We start from the raw sequence: 18402 nt of genomic DNA on the forward strand, positions 1-18402 counted from the left end.
AGACACTGAGGAGGGAGTAGAGGGCCCTGGTAAGTAGTGTGCAAAGGTGTGCAGCTAAGTCTTCTCCGCCTGCTCATAAACTACAGCTTCATCAACCTCAACTGAAGAATGTAAATAGACTCCAAACGCATATCAAGCAGATCAGTTCTGTTGATGATTCAGTTTACCAGAGCAACAGCGACTTTTACTTGTATTCCTACGCGTGTTTCTACTGTACCCACACACAGTGCATACATAGTGTGCGAAAGCCTGGCTTGTGTTGGCAAATCGTGCCAGGACCTAGTGAGTTCATCTTCCCATTCGCGTTTATTTCAATTCAGAACTCAAGGGCTTTCGTCCTGAGGTTGTATTTGTGATTAATTGACCCCTGTTGGAGTCGTTACAAGACCTAACAGGAACAAGAGATGTCTTCATTTTGGTATCTGAAATTAGCACAGATTAATGCACTGTTTAGCCTGTATTAACCTGCAGCAGTGTTACTACAGTGTGTACAGGGTCTGGAGTGCTGCAGCGCCACCTGCACGCGGAACTCAGAGCTGCAACGCGCGCTCAAGAGAACATTCGGGCTCCACTCGTAGTTCTTTTGCGTCACTCAAGCGCGCACGAGGTGGTGGCGGTGGTGGGCGCTGTGTGTGTGTGTGTGTGTGTGTGTGTGTGTGTGTGTGTGTGAGAGAGAGAGAGAGAGAGAGAGAGCGCATACACTGCGCGTGGTGGTGTAAATTAACGCTTCTTTCCAGAACCCAGAACCAGCCCTGGAATTTTATTTGATCAGTCTTCCTAAACCAAACCGAGACACTGGGGTTGTCATTAATCAAAATATTCGGAACTCTTTTCCACACCAACAGTTTAATTTTCACAGTCATCGGTAACGTTAAGTCATCTGGAAATCCACGGACAAGTGACTGGCCGAAGTGCGAGAAGAGACGGAGTGATGTTTTGGGAATTTGTCCAGAATGATGACTGAGGAATTAAATAATCTACTGCGTCAAAGGTAATAAATAAATACATACATACATACATACATACATACATACATAAATGAAAATAAATTCAGACGCCATCATTTTTTTTAAATTCAGTTAAAACTTTAAAAATGTAAACGGAATAAATTTAATAACTTTGCGCAATATAGAAAATGTTCATGTTTACAGATATATTCACACAAAAACTTGAAAGAGCAATCTACAAAAAGTCATTGATTCAAGCTATTGTAACAGACGTAAATAAAATTCACCTATTAATAATCGAGAAGGGAACAGCGTTGGTGAGAGCATTAACAGTCTTCATGACAGTCTTAGTGTATAGTTTATCTGTAATGGAGGTGATTGGTGTAATGAGGGATAGTCTGACTCAACTGTGAGTCAGTCAGAGCACTGCTATTTTATAATTGTGATGATATACAGTAGTTTCTCACTTGTCATCTCTTGTCATAATTTTGTGATTTAACATTTCAAATGTAACATAGGCCTATGTGATGCTATATAAGTAAACACAAAATGTGACAACAGCTGCAAGGTGGTTGTGAAACTTTATTCTGCCTCAAGATTTTTTACCACGCAGTCACAAAAAAGCATATCCCAGGGCACTCTCACTGGGTTGCTCAATGCAAATCAATTAAACCAACATTTGACACAGCACTGTAGGCAAGCTGCCACACTGCTGAAGAGATCAGACACTGAGTAAAGTCCTACATGTCCAAAGTATCACGTTACCCTAGAAGAAATACACTTGCAAATGTGCTCACAATGTGCCACAACTATTTACTCATTTAGGACTTGAAGTGATTAATCCTAGTTTTGGACTGAGTTACATTACAAGTCCCTTTGATCAATCGTCCAAAGTAAAACATAAAGTTTCTCTAAAACATTGCTTTTGGTATTAGGCTATAAAAAGGTTCTAACAAACCATTTTTACCCTCACAGGATTCAGCACATTTCTTAAGTTTGGCTAAATAGAGATTCTGTGCTCAGTCATTCCCTCCAGTTAAATGTTAACCATTGGCACTTAGAAGTTAACATGAGAATTTCTTTGTATTATTCACTTTTTTTTTCTCTACACCCGCATACAGGTTTGACATTATGGAATGGACTCCTATATCATAAAAGAAAAAAGCTCTTCTGAACTGACACATGGTAAAAATGGAGTCATGGACATTACTCCCTGCTCCCTCTAACCTTTCCTTTTTTGAGCCTCTTCTTTATGACAGCTTCTTCCCAGTCAATGAATCTGACTTTAGCCCAGATGATTATCCTCACAACATCACTCACCATGCCTTTGACCAGACAAGCTCTGTGGTTATCACCTTTGTGTACTTTGTGGTGTGTGCTGTTGGACTCTGTGGCAATGCACTGGTCATGTATGTGATCCTTCGTTATGCTAAGATGAAGACTGTCACCAACATCTATATCCTTAACCTGGCTGTTGCAGATGTCCTGTGCATGCTTAGCTTGCCTTTTATTGCAATTCAGCTAGCATTGCTTCACTGGCCTTTTGGTGCTGCCATTTGCCGTATTGTCCTAACCATGGACTCATTGAACCAGTTCACCAGCATTTTCTTCCTGACCGTGATGAGCATTGACCGGTATCTTGCAGTGGTACATCCAATCAAGTCAACTAAATGGCGCAAGCCACGAGTGGCCAAAACTATCAGCCTTGCCATGTGGGGGGTGTCACTGCTGGTTAATTTGCCCATTATGATCTTCAGTGGCCTGAACACTAATAAGAATGAGGCACGGACATGTACTATGCTGTGGCCAGAACCTCAAAATACCTACTACACTGCCTTCATTTTCTATACCTTTTTAATGGGCTTCTTTCTGCCGCTTATTGTTATTTGCCTGTGCTACCTGCTCATCGTGATAAAGGTGAAGTCCTCAGGGGTGAGGGTTTGCTCCAGCAAGCGAAAGCGTTCTGAGCGCAAAGTGACACGCATGGTATCCATTGTGGTGGTCGTGTTTGTGCTCTGCTGGCTACCGTTCTTCATGTTTAATGTGGCATCTGTGACTGGAACACTTATACCTACACCTGTGCTAAAGAGCACCTTTGATTTCGTAGTGGTACTGGGATATGCCAACAGCTGCGCCAACCCCATTCTCTATGCATTCTTGTCGGACAACTTCAAGAAGAGCTTCCAGAATGTTCTTTGCCTCAAGAGGGTGGGCGGCCTGGATGAAATTGAACGTAGTGACAGCCGGCAGGACAGGACACGGATGGTGAATGACATCATCACAGAGACTCAAAATGCTGCCCTGCTTAATGGTGATCTGCAGACAAGCATTTAGGAATGGCCAGGAGATCTGGAGTTACACCTAAATGATAACCAGGACTACTATAACGGATAGAAGATCACTATTCTTCAGTATCAGAAATTTAATTCATTCATTCATTCATTCATTCATACGTAACGTTTAAATCTGTTCATTTACATCCAAATCCCATTTACAATATTGACTATGAAGGGGGATGGTATTCAATTTGATGAGGACTACTACCCATTCTCTGGACACATTTGTGAACACATTTTGAGGAGACCTGAATGTTCCAACAAAAAGAGGCCTCAGAGAAGTGATTACCATCATGAAGATACGTTGAGAATGCCACTCAATCACTGTAGATAAAAACATTTGTTTGCATTGTGTTTCTGTGCACAACAGCTATAACTGTTACTGTTTGTTCATATCTATTGCTGAAAAAAGGTCATTGACCTCATAAGGTAAACAGAAATTAGTTCTCAATCGACACAATATTGGCCTGCAAAAAACCCTCAGTTATGACATTAATACTTCACTGTAGAAGGAACACTAGAAGGACAGAAGTGTAAAATGAAGAATAATGTTGTTGAAACATGCCATCCTTAAACAAATATCTGAATAGAATATGAATACCATCCAGACCTGAGAATTACACATGTAATCTTAATAATGTTTAATAAACCCTAATAATAAAATGAAAAATCTATTACTCATCTAAGCTCATTATAGCAAACATTTGGCAATGTGCACCAGCAAATTACAGAACTCATTAAAATTTAACGACTGCAACAGCAAAACAGCCTTAGGCAACATAGTATTAGCTTCATATGAAATAATTTTTCATTTGTATATTATATGGGAAATCATTTTCCTGACACCACATGGTTGTGACTTTCAGTTATATTTATATGACATTTATTTACTTAAACACATCTATGAGGTCATTAGTATCTAGATGCTGCTGTGTTGTTTATTTAGACAGGGTTTGCTGAACTTGAAAACAGAGAAAATGATTTATATTTGGGTGATCAGTGATACAGAAAAATACATTTTAAATCGTTCCATGATTTTTATTTAGGAAGCTACTAGAAAGTTGTTGGACATGCCAGATAACTTGTAAAGTTGTTGGACTTGCCAAATAGATCACATGTCTTTGAGTGTCTTGAGACACATTTTTGAGTCATATATAAATAGAGCCCTTTCTACTTGGTGAGAAAAATAGAGGCTGTGGGCTAAAGTAAACTGAGGGTATACTGTATCAGTCTTTGACTGCAATATTTGAAAGAAAATGGCATCATATTTTAAATAGATTAAATACTATTATGATGAATGGGCCACAGCTAAGCTGTAATGTTAGATGCTTAAGGACAATTGGACATGTAATTTCCACTTTAGACAATGATACTGGCTAATCCATCAAATGAGATACACCATTAAATAATTTTCCAGCACCGAAAATATTACACATGAATTCTGAAGAAGATGTCAAGACTCGTAGTGGGGAAATGCTCTGAAATAGCTGGTGTGCTTGTGTTTAATCAAATGACTTTAACAATGATTCATTAACGTGCCTATAAAATACTGTACAGATATATAAAAGCATTGAATATCATATAAAAGCATTGAATTTGTGTGTGATTGTGCAAATATCTTAAGCCTGTTTATCTAGACAGTGTTTGTTTATCTGTCAATAATATAGAGACATAGAATATTAAGAAATTACATAGCATAAATACTATAAATGTAACAGGAATTTACTTTTATTATTTAAAGTTATTGATGTAAGATCATGTTAAATAAGTAGGGGAACATGGGTTTGTTTCTTGGAGGTAGTCCAGCTATTTCATGTATTTATTAAATTCACTGGCTAAATCAGGTGTGTATGTGGCAGAATGTAAGAAATTAGTGTTTTAGATTGTGAACATTTTAAAATATTTTTCTAAATATGATGTAAAAACTGTAAACTGAAAAAAAGAATCAAATTGAATAAGTTGGACCAGAAAATGGTGTGGAAGACCCACAAAGATGTCTACATCTTAATGGCCAATAGAATTAAGGGAGAGAAGGACACCAAGGGCAGTGCTGGCAAAGATAAGTTTTGAAGGACTGGTCTTTTTTTGTAAAAATAAATAAGTAAATAAATATGACAAGTAGAACCAGAAAATATTGTGGAATTATGGGTCTATGTGAGATTATGTTGAGGTAATGGGTTGGATCTCTCATCACATTGGATCTTCTAGTAAGACCTTACAGCACCAGACAACTTCAAATGCACTGTAAACATGTTTAAAGCAGTAGTACTGAACTTTTGCCTTCTCTGTGTTTGAAACATTAAACTGCAAGTTACTTGCGGAGTTATTTTTAATTTTTTTACGTGGGTTGTGCTTCAGCACTGCTCCACTGTGCGGATGAATCTGATGGTTTGAGGTAGTTGGATGGGTTGTATATTAGCTTCAATACTTGACAACAGAGGTGGCGGAGGATACAGTTTTCTTGGAGTAGAGGTGAGTTGCTCTCTCTCATAGATAGCAGAAAATAAGTGCAATTTACCACACTGACCATAGCAAACATAAAACAACAACAACAAAAAAACAACTTAGGAAACTTGATACCTAGCTGATTCAAGTGAACAAGTGTGCTAATGTTAGCTAGCTACCTACTGAGCCACTGAAATATCTTACCTGTTCAGCAGAAAAAAGCCATTTCTGCGTCATTCTTCAATCCTTTCAGATCTCAGAGTTTTCGCCACCTCACAAAAGCCATGCCGATATTTATTCTCGTTTTAGCACAGGGTCTGTTACTTTCCCTTTTTGACTGCAGGCTCTCCCCAGTTCTAGGTTTCTTGGTTGTAACAGCAGCTGATTCCCCAGATGTCAACGATGATCGCATTTAGAACTATGCAGATTAAAGCAGCCATCTACATGACAAGTTTAAATTCTAAGCAACTGTTGTAAGGACAAGCTACAAACACCAACATCCTCAGACCCTCACACACGCAATATGTTAGCCATCTCTTTTTCTTTCTGTTTATGGACACGACGTAATGTAAAGGTCTAGTGACATCAAAGACCACGCTAATGACCTCAAACTGACGTTTCCCGCAAAATCCGACCCAGCAACTCAAATTATAAATCATTATTATAAGCTTACCGTTGCGAATCGGGGTAAGGAAAGGAGACAGTTTTTAACACTGATTTTTTTCCACATATTCACTCAATAATTAATTTTTGTTCATTTTTAACCAAAAAAAAGCTTGATACTGCAGCTTTAAGCAAAGGTTTATGCACAAAACTGTGTAGAATCATTCAGATAGCAAAAAGCAGCCAAGGGATATAGTTATAGTTATCTGGCTGCTTTTTGCTGTCACAGTTTGTTCATGATGTTTGGAAATATTTACCACAGAGCAGGGTTCAGTCCTTTAAAAAGCACAAGAAATTCAAGTCATATTATAGTATTATTTGTACCTAGTTGCATTTTGTGGGTTTTAAGCAAGTAAACAGTTTTCCTTATTAGAATTCAAAAAAGTTTAGAATAAAATACGAATGTTCAACAGGTGGCCTACAAATTTTACACACAGAATGGTGTGTGTGTATTTGTGCTGTATATTTATCCTGTAGATATCTAAAGCTGCTAAAATGCAGATGTAATCAAAACCCTCTAACTGAGGAACGTTAAACGTGTACATAAGGTAGAACAAATTGTTTTTTTTTTTTTTTTAAGTAGAATAAATGTGTCCAGGCCACAGGCTGATTGAGTTGTTCAAGAAGCCATATGTGCTTGTTGAACATCCCATTCGAGCCCCACATTTACTTATACAATAACCTCCACTCTTTGGACACATTGGAGACTGATGTCAGGCGAGAAGCCCTGGGGTGCAGTCTGCATTAGGACTGAGGTCAAGGCTTTGTGCAGGCCACTCAAGTTCTTCCTACACATCATTGTGTCATACAGGTTTTGTGGAGGAAACAAAAGAACACTTTAGGGTTTAACTTTTACTAAAGAAAATTCTAAATACAACACACATTTTTAACCCCATGCTGACCTCTTTTAAATGGTCATTTCAGTTCAATTCAATTTCAATTAAATTTTATTTGTAGTATAGTATAATACTACTAATAATAGTACAGTGTAATAGTAAACAAATAGTATAATTATAAATAGATCCCTTCTATAAATGTGCTAATAGTACATGTTCAAACAGTGCAGTTGTGTAACCAGTAAAATTCATTACAGTTTTACATGACGTCTGTTTTGTTGAACCTCTCCACTGTTCACTGATGGAGACTTGAGCGCAAAACTATTTGTGGCAATTGCAGTGCTGAGGCTATAATGGCAATTTGTAGTCCTGGACATTATAGCATAACAGTTCACAAGTTGAGGTCCAAAGCCATCCCCATGGTCTTTAAGTGGCACCAACCTCAGCAATTCCAGTGATCCAGTGTGGGGCTATCCTTAGCAGCAGCATGTAACTTCCAAGTGAGGAAAACTCCAACCAGAAGTAGGACATCAGGATGGATCAGGCAGGTCTGGAGAGCAGAAGGGGTCAGGATCACTGGCATCTCAGGAGTATCACGTGTAGCTCAACAGAAAGAGAAAGGGAAAGAGAGGGAGAGAGTATTAGGTATATATATTATCACAGAATAGTTAAAGAAAATGTACTATGCATGAGTGCAAGCAGGGACTCTGGCAAGACTAGCTATGACAACATAACTAAAAGGCAGAGCCAGGAGGCAACATAGACACGAGGCGCCCTGGGACATAATGACATAATGACTATGACTTCTTCTGATTCATAATCTGAGATGAAATATCAATAATGATAGAGTTTATGTTACATTCAGCTATAATGACAGACAAACTCATCCACAATAAATCAACAAAAGCAGATGTGCAATGACAAAAAAAAAAAAAAAAGCCAAATGGCAATACAAGAAATTACAAAAACTCATTTTACTTTAAATTTAAGTTGTACTGTCTGACAAATTCACAGGACATAAAAAAAATAGAGGCATTAAAAAATAACACCAAAAACACTTCATTCATTTTAGTTAGAAAGTATAATACATAAGTATAATGTATAATGAATAATACATTCACTCTCATAATTCTCATATATAAACATTTGCAACATTTTTTTTTCACCTATATTTTGTATAGTATTTCAAAATGTTTAAAAGGACTGGTGAGAAATAATATTTCCTAGACACATTAATCATAGCTACCCAAAATGAAATCGAAAATTCTTCTCCTACAACAGCAGCAATCTAAAATTCTAAATATCATATTTAGAAAATACATTCTTTTTTATTTACGTTTTTTTAATTATTATTAATTGCTCATAGTTTTTGACCATTTGGTTTCTTGTGATGATAAATGAACACTTGGTATAAAGTGTTTGTCTCTTAAAACTTTTGTTCTCAAGAATATAAACTTTTTGCTTGTGACTGTTTTAAATGTAATGCGGCTAAATGGCTCCCTCTGTTGCCTGATTTGGTGTACTCGTGGTTCTTCTCCTGATTAAAAAATGAATAAACAAACAAACAAACAAACAAACAAACAAACAAATAAATGCATTTATTATTATAATTATTGTTGTTGTTGTTGTTTGCAAACACACCTTATTTTGTCTTTCTTTTTTCCACATTGCACCTTAACCCAATAAATTCAGGTAATTCTTAATAAAGTCAAATTTGTCATAATCATTCTTCAAAATAACTCTTTGAACAGTGTAGCATTTTTCATTTTTCATTTTTATTTCAAGAATTGTCTGGTATTTTGTCAGTGTATCTCTGTGTGTAAGGTAGATGCAGATCACCTAAAGTAAATATAAAGAACACATAATGCATTCATATACAATAAAGCTGGATATTATCTATTTGATTGTCAAATAACATAGAGATGGCTACATTTTAGATCCTAGTCTTTGTCATTCAACATTGTCCATTCATGTCTACTCATACAGGTTCAAAGAAAAATTCTCCCAAATTTGCAGTTAGAATTCCTATGTATGTATGTATGTAGCATTTTGTTGCATCATGACACATATGCTCCATTTTCATTGATGGACCAAAAATCAACAAAATATTTGGACACATTTTGTCTAAAATGTCAGTTACTCAAATATTAATTTCTTGTTTATAGAGCTGGTGTATAAAAGCATTATTGTACTTGCAATTATTCTGTGCTGAATTGTAAGAACAAAGCATAATGTAATAACTGCACATAATATAATAAGTATAACATTATTAGTGTAATAACATTTTCACGGTGTGTCACGAACCTCGAATCGGCACGGAAGCAGGAGCGGGCGGCAGGTGTAGAGCGTGGTATCGGGAAGTACAAGAAACGTAGTCGTAAGACAGGCAAAGGTCAAGCGATCGGACGAACAACACAAACGGGGTCAGGCAGAGAGCGTAGTCGAAACCGGAAACAAGGGTCGAGGATCACACGAAGACAAACTAACTAGAACGGCTTGGTAACGCAGAGAAACGGGTTAACTGAGCGTATACTTCACATCGATTCTGGGTGAATGACTTCCCTAAGTACTAGCGGTGAGAGTGTGTGTGTGTGAGATTGGTGCCAGGTGTGTCTGATCAGAACTCCGGGGATGGTGAGCGCATGCGTGCATGAGAAGTGAGTGTTGCATCTTGGGAATTTGAGTTCTGATCTGACTGAGCTGTGACAGAACCCCCCACCCCCCACCCCACCCCCCCAAAGGGCTCACTCCGGGAGCCGAGTTCTTTCTTGGCCTCCCCCGGGGTCGTGGACCAGGGAGATCAGGATAAGTTGCGTGAAAGTCTTTAGTAAGCTGTGGATCCAGTATATCCTGCTTGGGAACCCAGCATTGTTCCTCAGGTCCATAACCCTCCCACTCAACCAAATACTCCAGCTTGCCTCTCCTGTGTCTAGATTTGAGGATGTTCTTGACACGGTAAGCCGGTTGTCCATCAATTTCCAGAGGGGTCGGAGGAGTTTCAGATGGTACTTCGGTGGCTAATGGACTGTTGATAACAGGTTTCAGACGTGATACGTGGAATGAGGGGCAGATGCGGCTGTGTCGTGGCAGTTCCAGACGGTAAGTGACTTCATTGACTCGCTTGAGGATCTTGAATGGTCCAGTGTATCTTGGCGTTAGTTTTTTTACAGCTATGAGCTTGTCTTAAGTCCCTTGTGGACAACCACACCCTATCGCCTGGTTGGTAATTAGGGTGTTCTTTGCGGTGGCGATCTGCTTTGCGCTTGTATGTGTCTGTGGTCTCCTTCAGGCGTCGGTGGGTGTCAGCCCAGACACGCTCGCTACGTTCAAACCATTGGTCAACGGCAGGAGCTGCGGTGGGGGTCGCGTTCCACGGGAACAGTGGGGGTTGGTAACCTAGTACGCACTGGAAAGGAGTAAGATTGGTAGCCGAATGACGTAGTGAGTTCTGGGCGTACTCGGCCCATGGCAAAAACTTGCTCCAATCCTCTGGGTTATTGGCACAGAAAGTACGGAGGAATTGCCCTAGTTCCTGATTGATTCGTTCAACTTGTCCATTGGCTTGTGGGTGATATCCGGAGGTGAGATTCACTGTTACTCCCATCTTAGTCGTGAAGCTGGACCACACTCTGGAAGTAAACTGCGGGCCCCTGTCACTGACAATCTCCTCCGGAATGCCGAAATATCTAAAAACATGCTGGAATAGAAGTTCGGCTGTCACGAAGGCGGCGGGGAGAGCAGGTAATGGAATAAAACGTACGGACTTGGAAAACCGGTCCACTGTGACTAGAACTGTGGTATTTCCTTGGGATTTTGGCAAATCCGTTACGAAGTCTACGGATATGTGTGACCATGGGCGTTCGGGTATGGGTAAAGGCTTGAGCCTCCCAGCTGGGAGGGTCCGAGGTACCTTATTCTGTGCGCAAGATGAACAGGATGTCACCACCTTGTGTATATCTCTCTCCATATTGGACCACCAGTACTTCTCTTTTAGGAGATGGTGTGTGCGCTGTGCCCCTGGATGCCCTGTACCGAGTACCGTGTGTGCCCAGATGATGAGTTCTTGGCGGTACTCTTTGGGTACAAATAGTTTGTTCGGGGGACACTTTACGGGTACTTGTGACTGGGGAATCTGCTCTAGCTCCTGGTCCAGATCCCACTCTAGCGCATTGATAATACATGAAGGATGGATGATATACTCTTCATGCTCGTTGACACGTTCTGTGTGGTCGAGACGAGACAGGGCATCAGCTTTTATGTTCTTGGACCCTGGCCTGTAGGATAACGTGAAGTGAAACCTGGTGAAGAACAGGGCCCATCGGGCCTGGCGGGGTGTGAGTCGCTTTGCAGTGCGAAGGTACTCCAGGTTCTTATGGTCTGTGAAGATGACAAAGGGATGTGTAGCCCCCTCTAACCAGTGTCTCCACTCCTCCAGCGCTAACTTAATTGCCAAGAGTTCACGATTTCCCACATCGTAGTTTCTCTCAGCAGGGGAAAGCTTTCGCGAGAAGAACGCCACCGGATTCAGCTTTGGCTTCTCTCCGAATCACTGGGATAAAATGGCTCCTACCCCGGTTTCTGATGCGTCCACCTCCACTATAAACGGTCTGGATGGGTCCGGATGTTTGATGATGGGTGCAGTAGTGAAGGCTTTCTTGAGCTTGTCGAAGGCGGTTTGGGCGGTTGGGTTCCATGATAGACGTTTGGGTTTCCCCTTTAGCAGGGACGTGAGGGGGTTGGCGATGGCACTGAAATTTCTAATAAACCTTTGGTAGAAGTTCGCGAACCCCAGAAACCTCTGTAGTTCCTTGATCGTTGTGGGTGGGGGCCAGTTTACTACTGCCTGGACCTTTTCTTGGTCCATGGAGATCCCCTCGAGGCTGATGACATATCCCAGAAACGCAATGGTGGTTTTATGAAATTCGCATTTCTCAGCTTTGACATATAACTGATGACGGAGCAGTCATTGTAGAACTTGGCGGACGTGGTGAACATGTTCCTCCCGGGAGTCAGAATATATTAGAATGTCGTCTATGTAGGCGATTACATGGCGTCCCAGCATGTCACGTAACACGTCGTTGATTAGACATTGGAAGACCGAGGGAGCGTTAGAAAGCCCATACGGCATGACCTGATACTCATAGTGACCTGAAGTTGTGCTGAACCCAGTCTTCCATTCATCTCCTTCTCGAATCCGCACCAGGTTGTATGCACTGCGTAAGTCCAGTTCGTGAAGATGGTGGCGGTGCGCAATTGTTCCAGAGCGGCTGGTACTAGAGGTAGTGGGTAACGGTACTTGATGCAATACCGGTTCAGTCCTCGGTAGTCGATACATGGTCGTAAACCTATTCCCTTCTTCTCTACGAAGAAGAACCCCGCGGATGCTGGAGAAGTAGATGGTCGTATATAACCTTGGTGCAACGCTTCCTGAATGTACTCTTCCATGGCTTTTTGTTCAGTTACCGTTAACGGATAGACTCTCCCTCGTGGTGGTGTAGTGCCTGGAAGCAAATCGATTGCGCAGTCGTAATCTCGATGAGGAGGTAGTCCACTAGCCTTCTTCTTACTGAATACTTCAGTGAGGTCGTGGTAAACACTGGGGATCAGAACGTTGTCCGCCTTGTCAGGGCTCTCAACGGATGTGGATGCTAAGGAGATCACAGGGACTTGGAGACAGTGATTGATGCAGTGAGCTGACCAGCGAGTGATCTCCCTTTGATTCCATGAAATTTGTGGGTTGTGATGTTTGAGCCAAGGAAGACCGAGAATCACTGGATGCCGTGCCGTCACAATGACATTGAACGTAATTTTCTCCTGATGAAGGGCGCTGGTGCGGAGGTTAATGGGTTCGGTGCAGTGGGTGATTAAACCATCTCCAATGGGAGCTCCATCTATGGCTTGGACACGGCGGGGGGTGCTGAGAGGACGAACGGGGATGTTATATTGGAGTACAGTCTCTTGGTCAATGAAGTTCCCCTCCGCTCCAGAATCGATCAGTGCCTCCAAAACACAGGAAACGCTTGAGTATTCTAATATAACTGGTAATACGAACGCAGACTGAACTGAGTACTGGGCAGTGGGTTCTAAACTCACCCCTGGCTGAGGTTGTTTGGCAGGTTTGGTTTCCCCTCGGGTAGAGCACTGTTTCAGAGGGCATTGTTGCACGAAGTGGCCCTTCTCGCCGCAGTAGAAACAACAATGTTCACGGCACTGTCGTTCTCTCTCCTGCATGCTCACCCGAGTCTGTCCCAGCTGCATGGGTTCACTAGGGCTCTCAGATGCTGGTGCTTCCGCCTCGCTGCGTATGGAGCGGCGGCTCCGTAGTAAACGATCCAGGCGTATAGCTACGTTGATGAGTGAATCGAGAGTCAGCTGATCATTGCGGCACGCCAGCTCCGTTACAATATCGGCATTTAATCCCCGGCGAAACATAGTCTTTAGAGCGGGTTGATTCCATCCGCTCCTAGCGGCCACAGTACGAAATTCAAGAGCGTAACCCGCCACACAACGTGATCCCTGCGTCAAGGATAATAATTCCTCCCCAATCTCTCGGTTGTCTGGAGAATCATCGAATACAGTGCGGAAACATGATGTCAGCTGATCATACGTGCTGATGACGTTCCCTTCCTGTTCCCATTCCGCGGTGGTCCAGAGGAGAGCTCTCCCGGTTAAGAGTTCCATGAAGTGGATTATTTTCCGATTCTCCGTCATGTCTGGGTACATGGAAAAAAAACAGGGAGCACTGGAGTAAAAAACCTCGGCAGCATGCCAGATCTCCGTCGTACTTCTCCGGCGCTGGAGTGGGAGGTAAGCGTGTGGTCGGTGCCGTAGAAAGCTGCACAGCTTGGTTTAGCCGAGCTACCTGCTCAGTCAGGTTTGCAAGACGGTGATCATGGTCACTAATCATCCGGCCATGTCCCTCGATGGCTTGCGGCCAACGGGGATCTCCCGCTGCTTCCATTGGAAGGCGAAGTATTCTGTCACGAACCTCGAATCGGCACGGAAGCAGGAGCGAGTGGCAGGTGTAGAGCGTGGTATCGGGAAATACAAGAAACGTAGTCGTAAGACAGGCAAAGGTCAAGCGATAGGACGAACAACACAAACGGGGTCAGGCAGAGAGCGTAGTCGAAACCGGAAACAAGGGTCGAGGATCACACGAAGAATAACTAGAACGGCTTGGTAACGCAGAGAAACGGGTTAACTGAGCGTATACTTCGCATCGATTCTGGGTGAATGACTTCCCTAAGTACTAGCGGTGAGAGTGTGTGTGTGTGAGATTGGTGCCAGGTGTGTCTGATCAGAACTCCGGGGATGGTGAGCGCATGCGTGCATGAGAAGTGAGTGTTGCATCGTGGGAATTTCAGTTCTGATCTGACTGAGCTGTGACACGATGTTATAATTTTCTCAAAATGTAATAAAATCTTGAGCTCATAATGTAATAACAATTTTTACATTATGACAAATTTATAACATTATAAACTTACCAAAGACATTGTCATATTATAATGTCTTGTAATGTCTTTTTAATACATAAATACATTGGTATTCCTTTACAGTATCTTTTCTAAATCTAAATCTAGTCTTAATCTACCTATGAAATGCACCAGATTGAAATATTCATGCAATACAATAATATACAATGATACAATAATAATTATTATTATTATTACTAGAAGTAGTACTATTATTATTGTTATTATTATTATTACTGTACCTTACTTCATATACAGTATCTCACAAAAGTGAGTACACCCCTCACATTTTTGTAAATATTTGATTATATCTTTTCATGTGACAACACTGAAGAAATGACACTTTGCTACAATGTAAAGTAGTGAGTGTACAGCTTGTGTAACAGTGTAAATTTGCTGTCCCCTCAAAATAACTCAACACACAGCCATTAATTGTCTAAACCGCTGGCAAAAAAAGTGAGTACACCCCTAAGTGAAAATGTCCAAAATGTCCAAACTGTTTCCATGGTGTCTGTGCAGCAACTGCACGTCTATGCCAACTGAGAGCGTTTGTTGTTCATGGTAAGCAAATGGATTAATCTATCGTTTTATGATGAAATGCATTCTAATATCAATAACTTTAGAGATTATCAGCCATCTCGCAGTCGTATACTTTATCCTGTTAAAATTCTGACTGTCGCCATGTTATGAGCAAATCTGTGCTCTCTACAAAACTTCTGTGTGTATGAAGGTACTCGTATCTTTGGAAAGCGAAGATTCTTGTGATTGGATTGATATAAACCGTTTTGAGATACAATCACAACAGCAGCTACAATCAACGTCTCTGTCAGACCACCGACATACAAACAAACACTTACGAGAGGGAGGAAACTCACCTCATATGAAGCCTCATAGTAATCCACTGATCCATAATATCCTGATATAAACAGTCTTGTTACATTGGCAAAGGTCCAAACAACCCAATTATGTATTAAAGGCAAAAATAGGTAGGCTAAAATATGTATTAAATATTAAGGATTTTTAAAGTAATTAACATATTTCATGTGTTTCTAACAACGTATTTTAGTAGGAGAGGGTAATCACTGAGTGTTAAGGCCTACAAGTCTTCATAGTAGGGGTTCCTTTTAAGGTGTGTACATATCTATAATAAACTTCAATAATGCGACTAAAATAGGAATACTCCACATCTTAATTTGATTTGGGTTTACTTCGAGTATGACTTTAGCCGGATTGTCACGATTTCCACTCAAGCTAGTGCTGTAGCATGCAGTGTGCTCGGAAACCCAAAGCGCGAGCTCGATGTGCAAGCTCGATACACAAGCTCAAAGCGCGAGCTCTAAGCGAGTGCATGCTTTTGGGTTTTCAGTGACACTGACTTTGTTTACTTTTGACATGTGCATTTGTTATGGTTTATATCCTGTCTCCGCCCCAGTATTGTCATTGGTTGTTTCCTATATATGTGTCATCATTGTTCTCAGCTGTCTTGTGTTTCACCTGTGATTACATTTGTTATTTAAACCCCTTGTGTATCTTGTACATTAAGAAATATTACGTGAGTTTTCCGTATACCAAGCGGTTGTTTCTTGGTTCATGTGTTTTGATCTTGTTCTCGCCCTCGTTCTCCATTCCTGTTTTGCCTAGTTTGTGCCTGTTTGCCAATCACCTGACCCACTGCCTGTTTTTTGACCACGCTATTGTCTCATGATTTGGATTTGTCTGCCTGCCTCTCTTCAATAAAAGCCCTTATCTGCACTTGCAACCGTCCTAACCTCCATTACGTTAAATTACGTGACACAGATTAAGGTAGTCAGAAATCGCTGTTTACATGCTAGTTTCTTAATCAGAGTATTGTCTTAATCTGGTTAATATTGCAATATTAAAGTCCATGTAAACGTGCTGATTGCTAAATCAATCAGTGGGACACCTGCGCTTGCTTCTTTTTACATTCACGTATATGTTAGATGCCAGGCGATCAATGGGATGTGCTGCTCTGGCTCTCAGCCACTCACTGAACAGAGCAGACACAGAGAGAGGTGTGAGTGCAGCGGGAAAGCAAGACCTCTCGCTTGCGGGTCAGTACTGCTGACATTTGGAAAGTTGCTAAGGTTTGTCCAAAATGTCACTAGATTTGTCGTTGGGCACTTTTTTTTGCAAAAAAAAAAAAGTTTTTAAAAAAGTCATTAAAGGGGTCTGATAAGTCTCTAAGTTGGCGATACTGGTCTGCACTGACAGCTAAATAAAAGGCAGGCTAAGCACCGCCTCTCCCCAGCAAAAAGAAACTACAGAGGGAGAGGGAACACGGGGTTTTTCATTTACGCACATTTTATTTGAAATGCAATAAAATACACCAAGTACCCAAATGATGCCATGTCTGTGTTTTTTCTTGAAAATAATTTGCACCCCTTCCGATCTCTCCACACACCCCAGATTGAGAACCACTGACTTAAGTCAATGTAATCAGTTGGAGAAAAAATCAGATGTGTCAGTACAGTATATTGGATCTGTGCATTAGGTCTTAAAGTGACCGCAGTCAAATAAACCTGCTGCTGTCTCTGTCATTAATGTTAATCAAACAACAAAAGACAAAGATAAAATCACTCACTCACTCACTCATCTGACTCAATAACTTCAGTAAATATAATAAGAATCACTGTATATGTCATGCAGTGAAGTCTATTTTATTTAACATTTAATTGCTTTATTCAAATTCCATAGTATTTCTTAGTTGAATACTACTGATAGACCTACATGAGAAAACGTATCGTTATCGTGAAATAAGAATGTTGTCATATCGTCCACACCTAAACATCAGCATTTGGTGACTCCAGTCTTGTATTTCACATAAATTATGAAATGTACTTCTTAATGTAGTAAATATCATAAACCCTGCTGATAGGGATATTTTAAAAATTTTATTTTAGGAATTAAAATGAAAAAAGTTACAAGAACAGAGCTGTTTGTTTTCATTCATAGACTCATAAAAGCAGTAATAAAGCATGAAGCTTGTTGTTATGACCTGCTGCTAAATGTAACTCTACTCTGTACTCACTCACTCACTCACTCTCTCTCTCTCTCTCTCTCTCTCTCTCTCTCTCTCTCTCTCTCTCAGCCTATATAACTGTGGGGGAGACGCAGCAAATCATTGAAATGTCAACTCAAACTGCAGGACACAATATAGTGTGATACAATAATAAAACAGGTTCATTTGTATTTTCATACACTTGTAATATAATAAAAGTTCAACATATACCACTGTATCCCTTTTTTTTTTTTTTTGCTTTGAAACTTTTTTTTTGATAGGAAACTAGTTGAGGTGCTGATGACATGAAATAAAAATATTAAATGGCAATGGCAAGATGTAATAATGGTATTTTTTGTTACATTTACGTTGCCATTGGTTTGTGAAGGTTGAAATTTTAATTTAACAGCTCAATGTTGAGTTTACAATTGCAATTTCAAATCATTTTTCAAGTTAAATACTTTCTGGACCCAGCCGGACTCGACTCGACATTAAGGACTCGGACTTGAGTCCAACTCAGCCCCTTTTGGACTCAGACTTGACTGGTTAAAGACTTGGTCTCGACTCGAACGAAGGTGGATTAAGAACCAACACTAGTTTGAACTAAATACTGACATTTGAATTATACGCTCATCTACTTCATGGCCACTAGATGGCAATAAGCGCAATAATTCGGTCCACACC

The 18402-nt window shown here is 40.7% G+C and overlaps 1 protein-coding gene across 1 annotated transcript; it reads left to right on the forward strand.

Annotated features, from left to right (window-relative positions):
- Positions 1 to 648: 648 nt before the first annotated feature.
- Positions 649 to 8856, forward strand: sstr2a (somatostatin receptor 2a). The gene is made up of 2 exons (XM_053639439.1): positions 649 to 991; positions 2069 to 8856. The coding sequence occupies exon 2, from the start codon at positions 2130 to 2132 to the stop codon at positions 3279 to 3281; it is 1152 nt and encodes a 383-aa protein (XP_053495414.1). The 5' UTR covers positions 649 to 991; positions 2069 to 2129; the 3' UTR covers positions 3282 to 8856.
- The last annotated feature ends 9546 nt before the right edge of the window (positions 8857 to 18402 follow it).

This window comes from Ictalurus furcatus, chromosome 13 (assembly GCF_023375685.1).
Source record: "Ictalurus furcatus strain D&B chromosome 13, Billie_1.0, whole genome shotgun sequence".
Taxonomy (NCBI): Eukaryota; Metazoa; Chordata; class Actinopteri; order Siluriformes; family Ictaluridae; genus Ictalurus; species Ictalurus furcatus.

Excerpts from the sequence above, each read along its gene's own strand:
- sstr2a (XM_053639439.1), top strand. The coding sequence starts at position 2,130 with ATGGTAAAAATGGAGTCATGGACATTACTCCCTGCTCCCTCTAACCTT.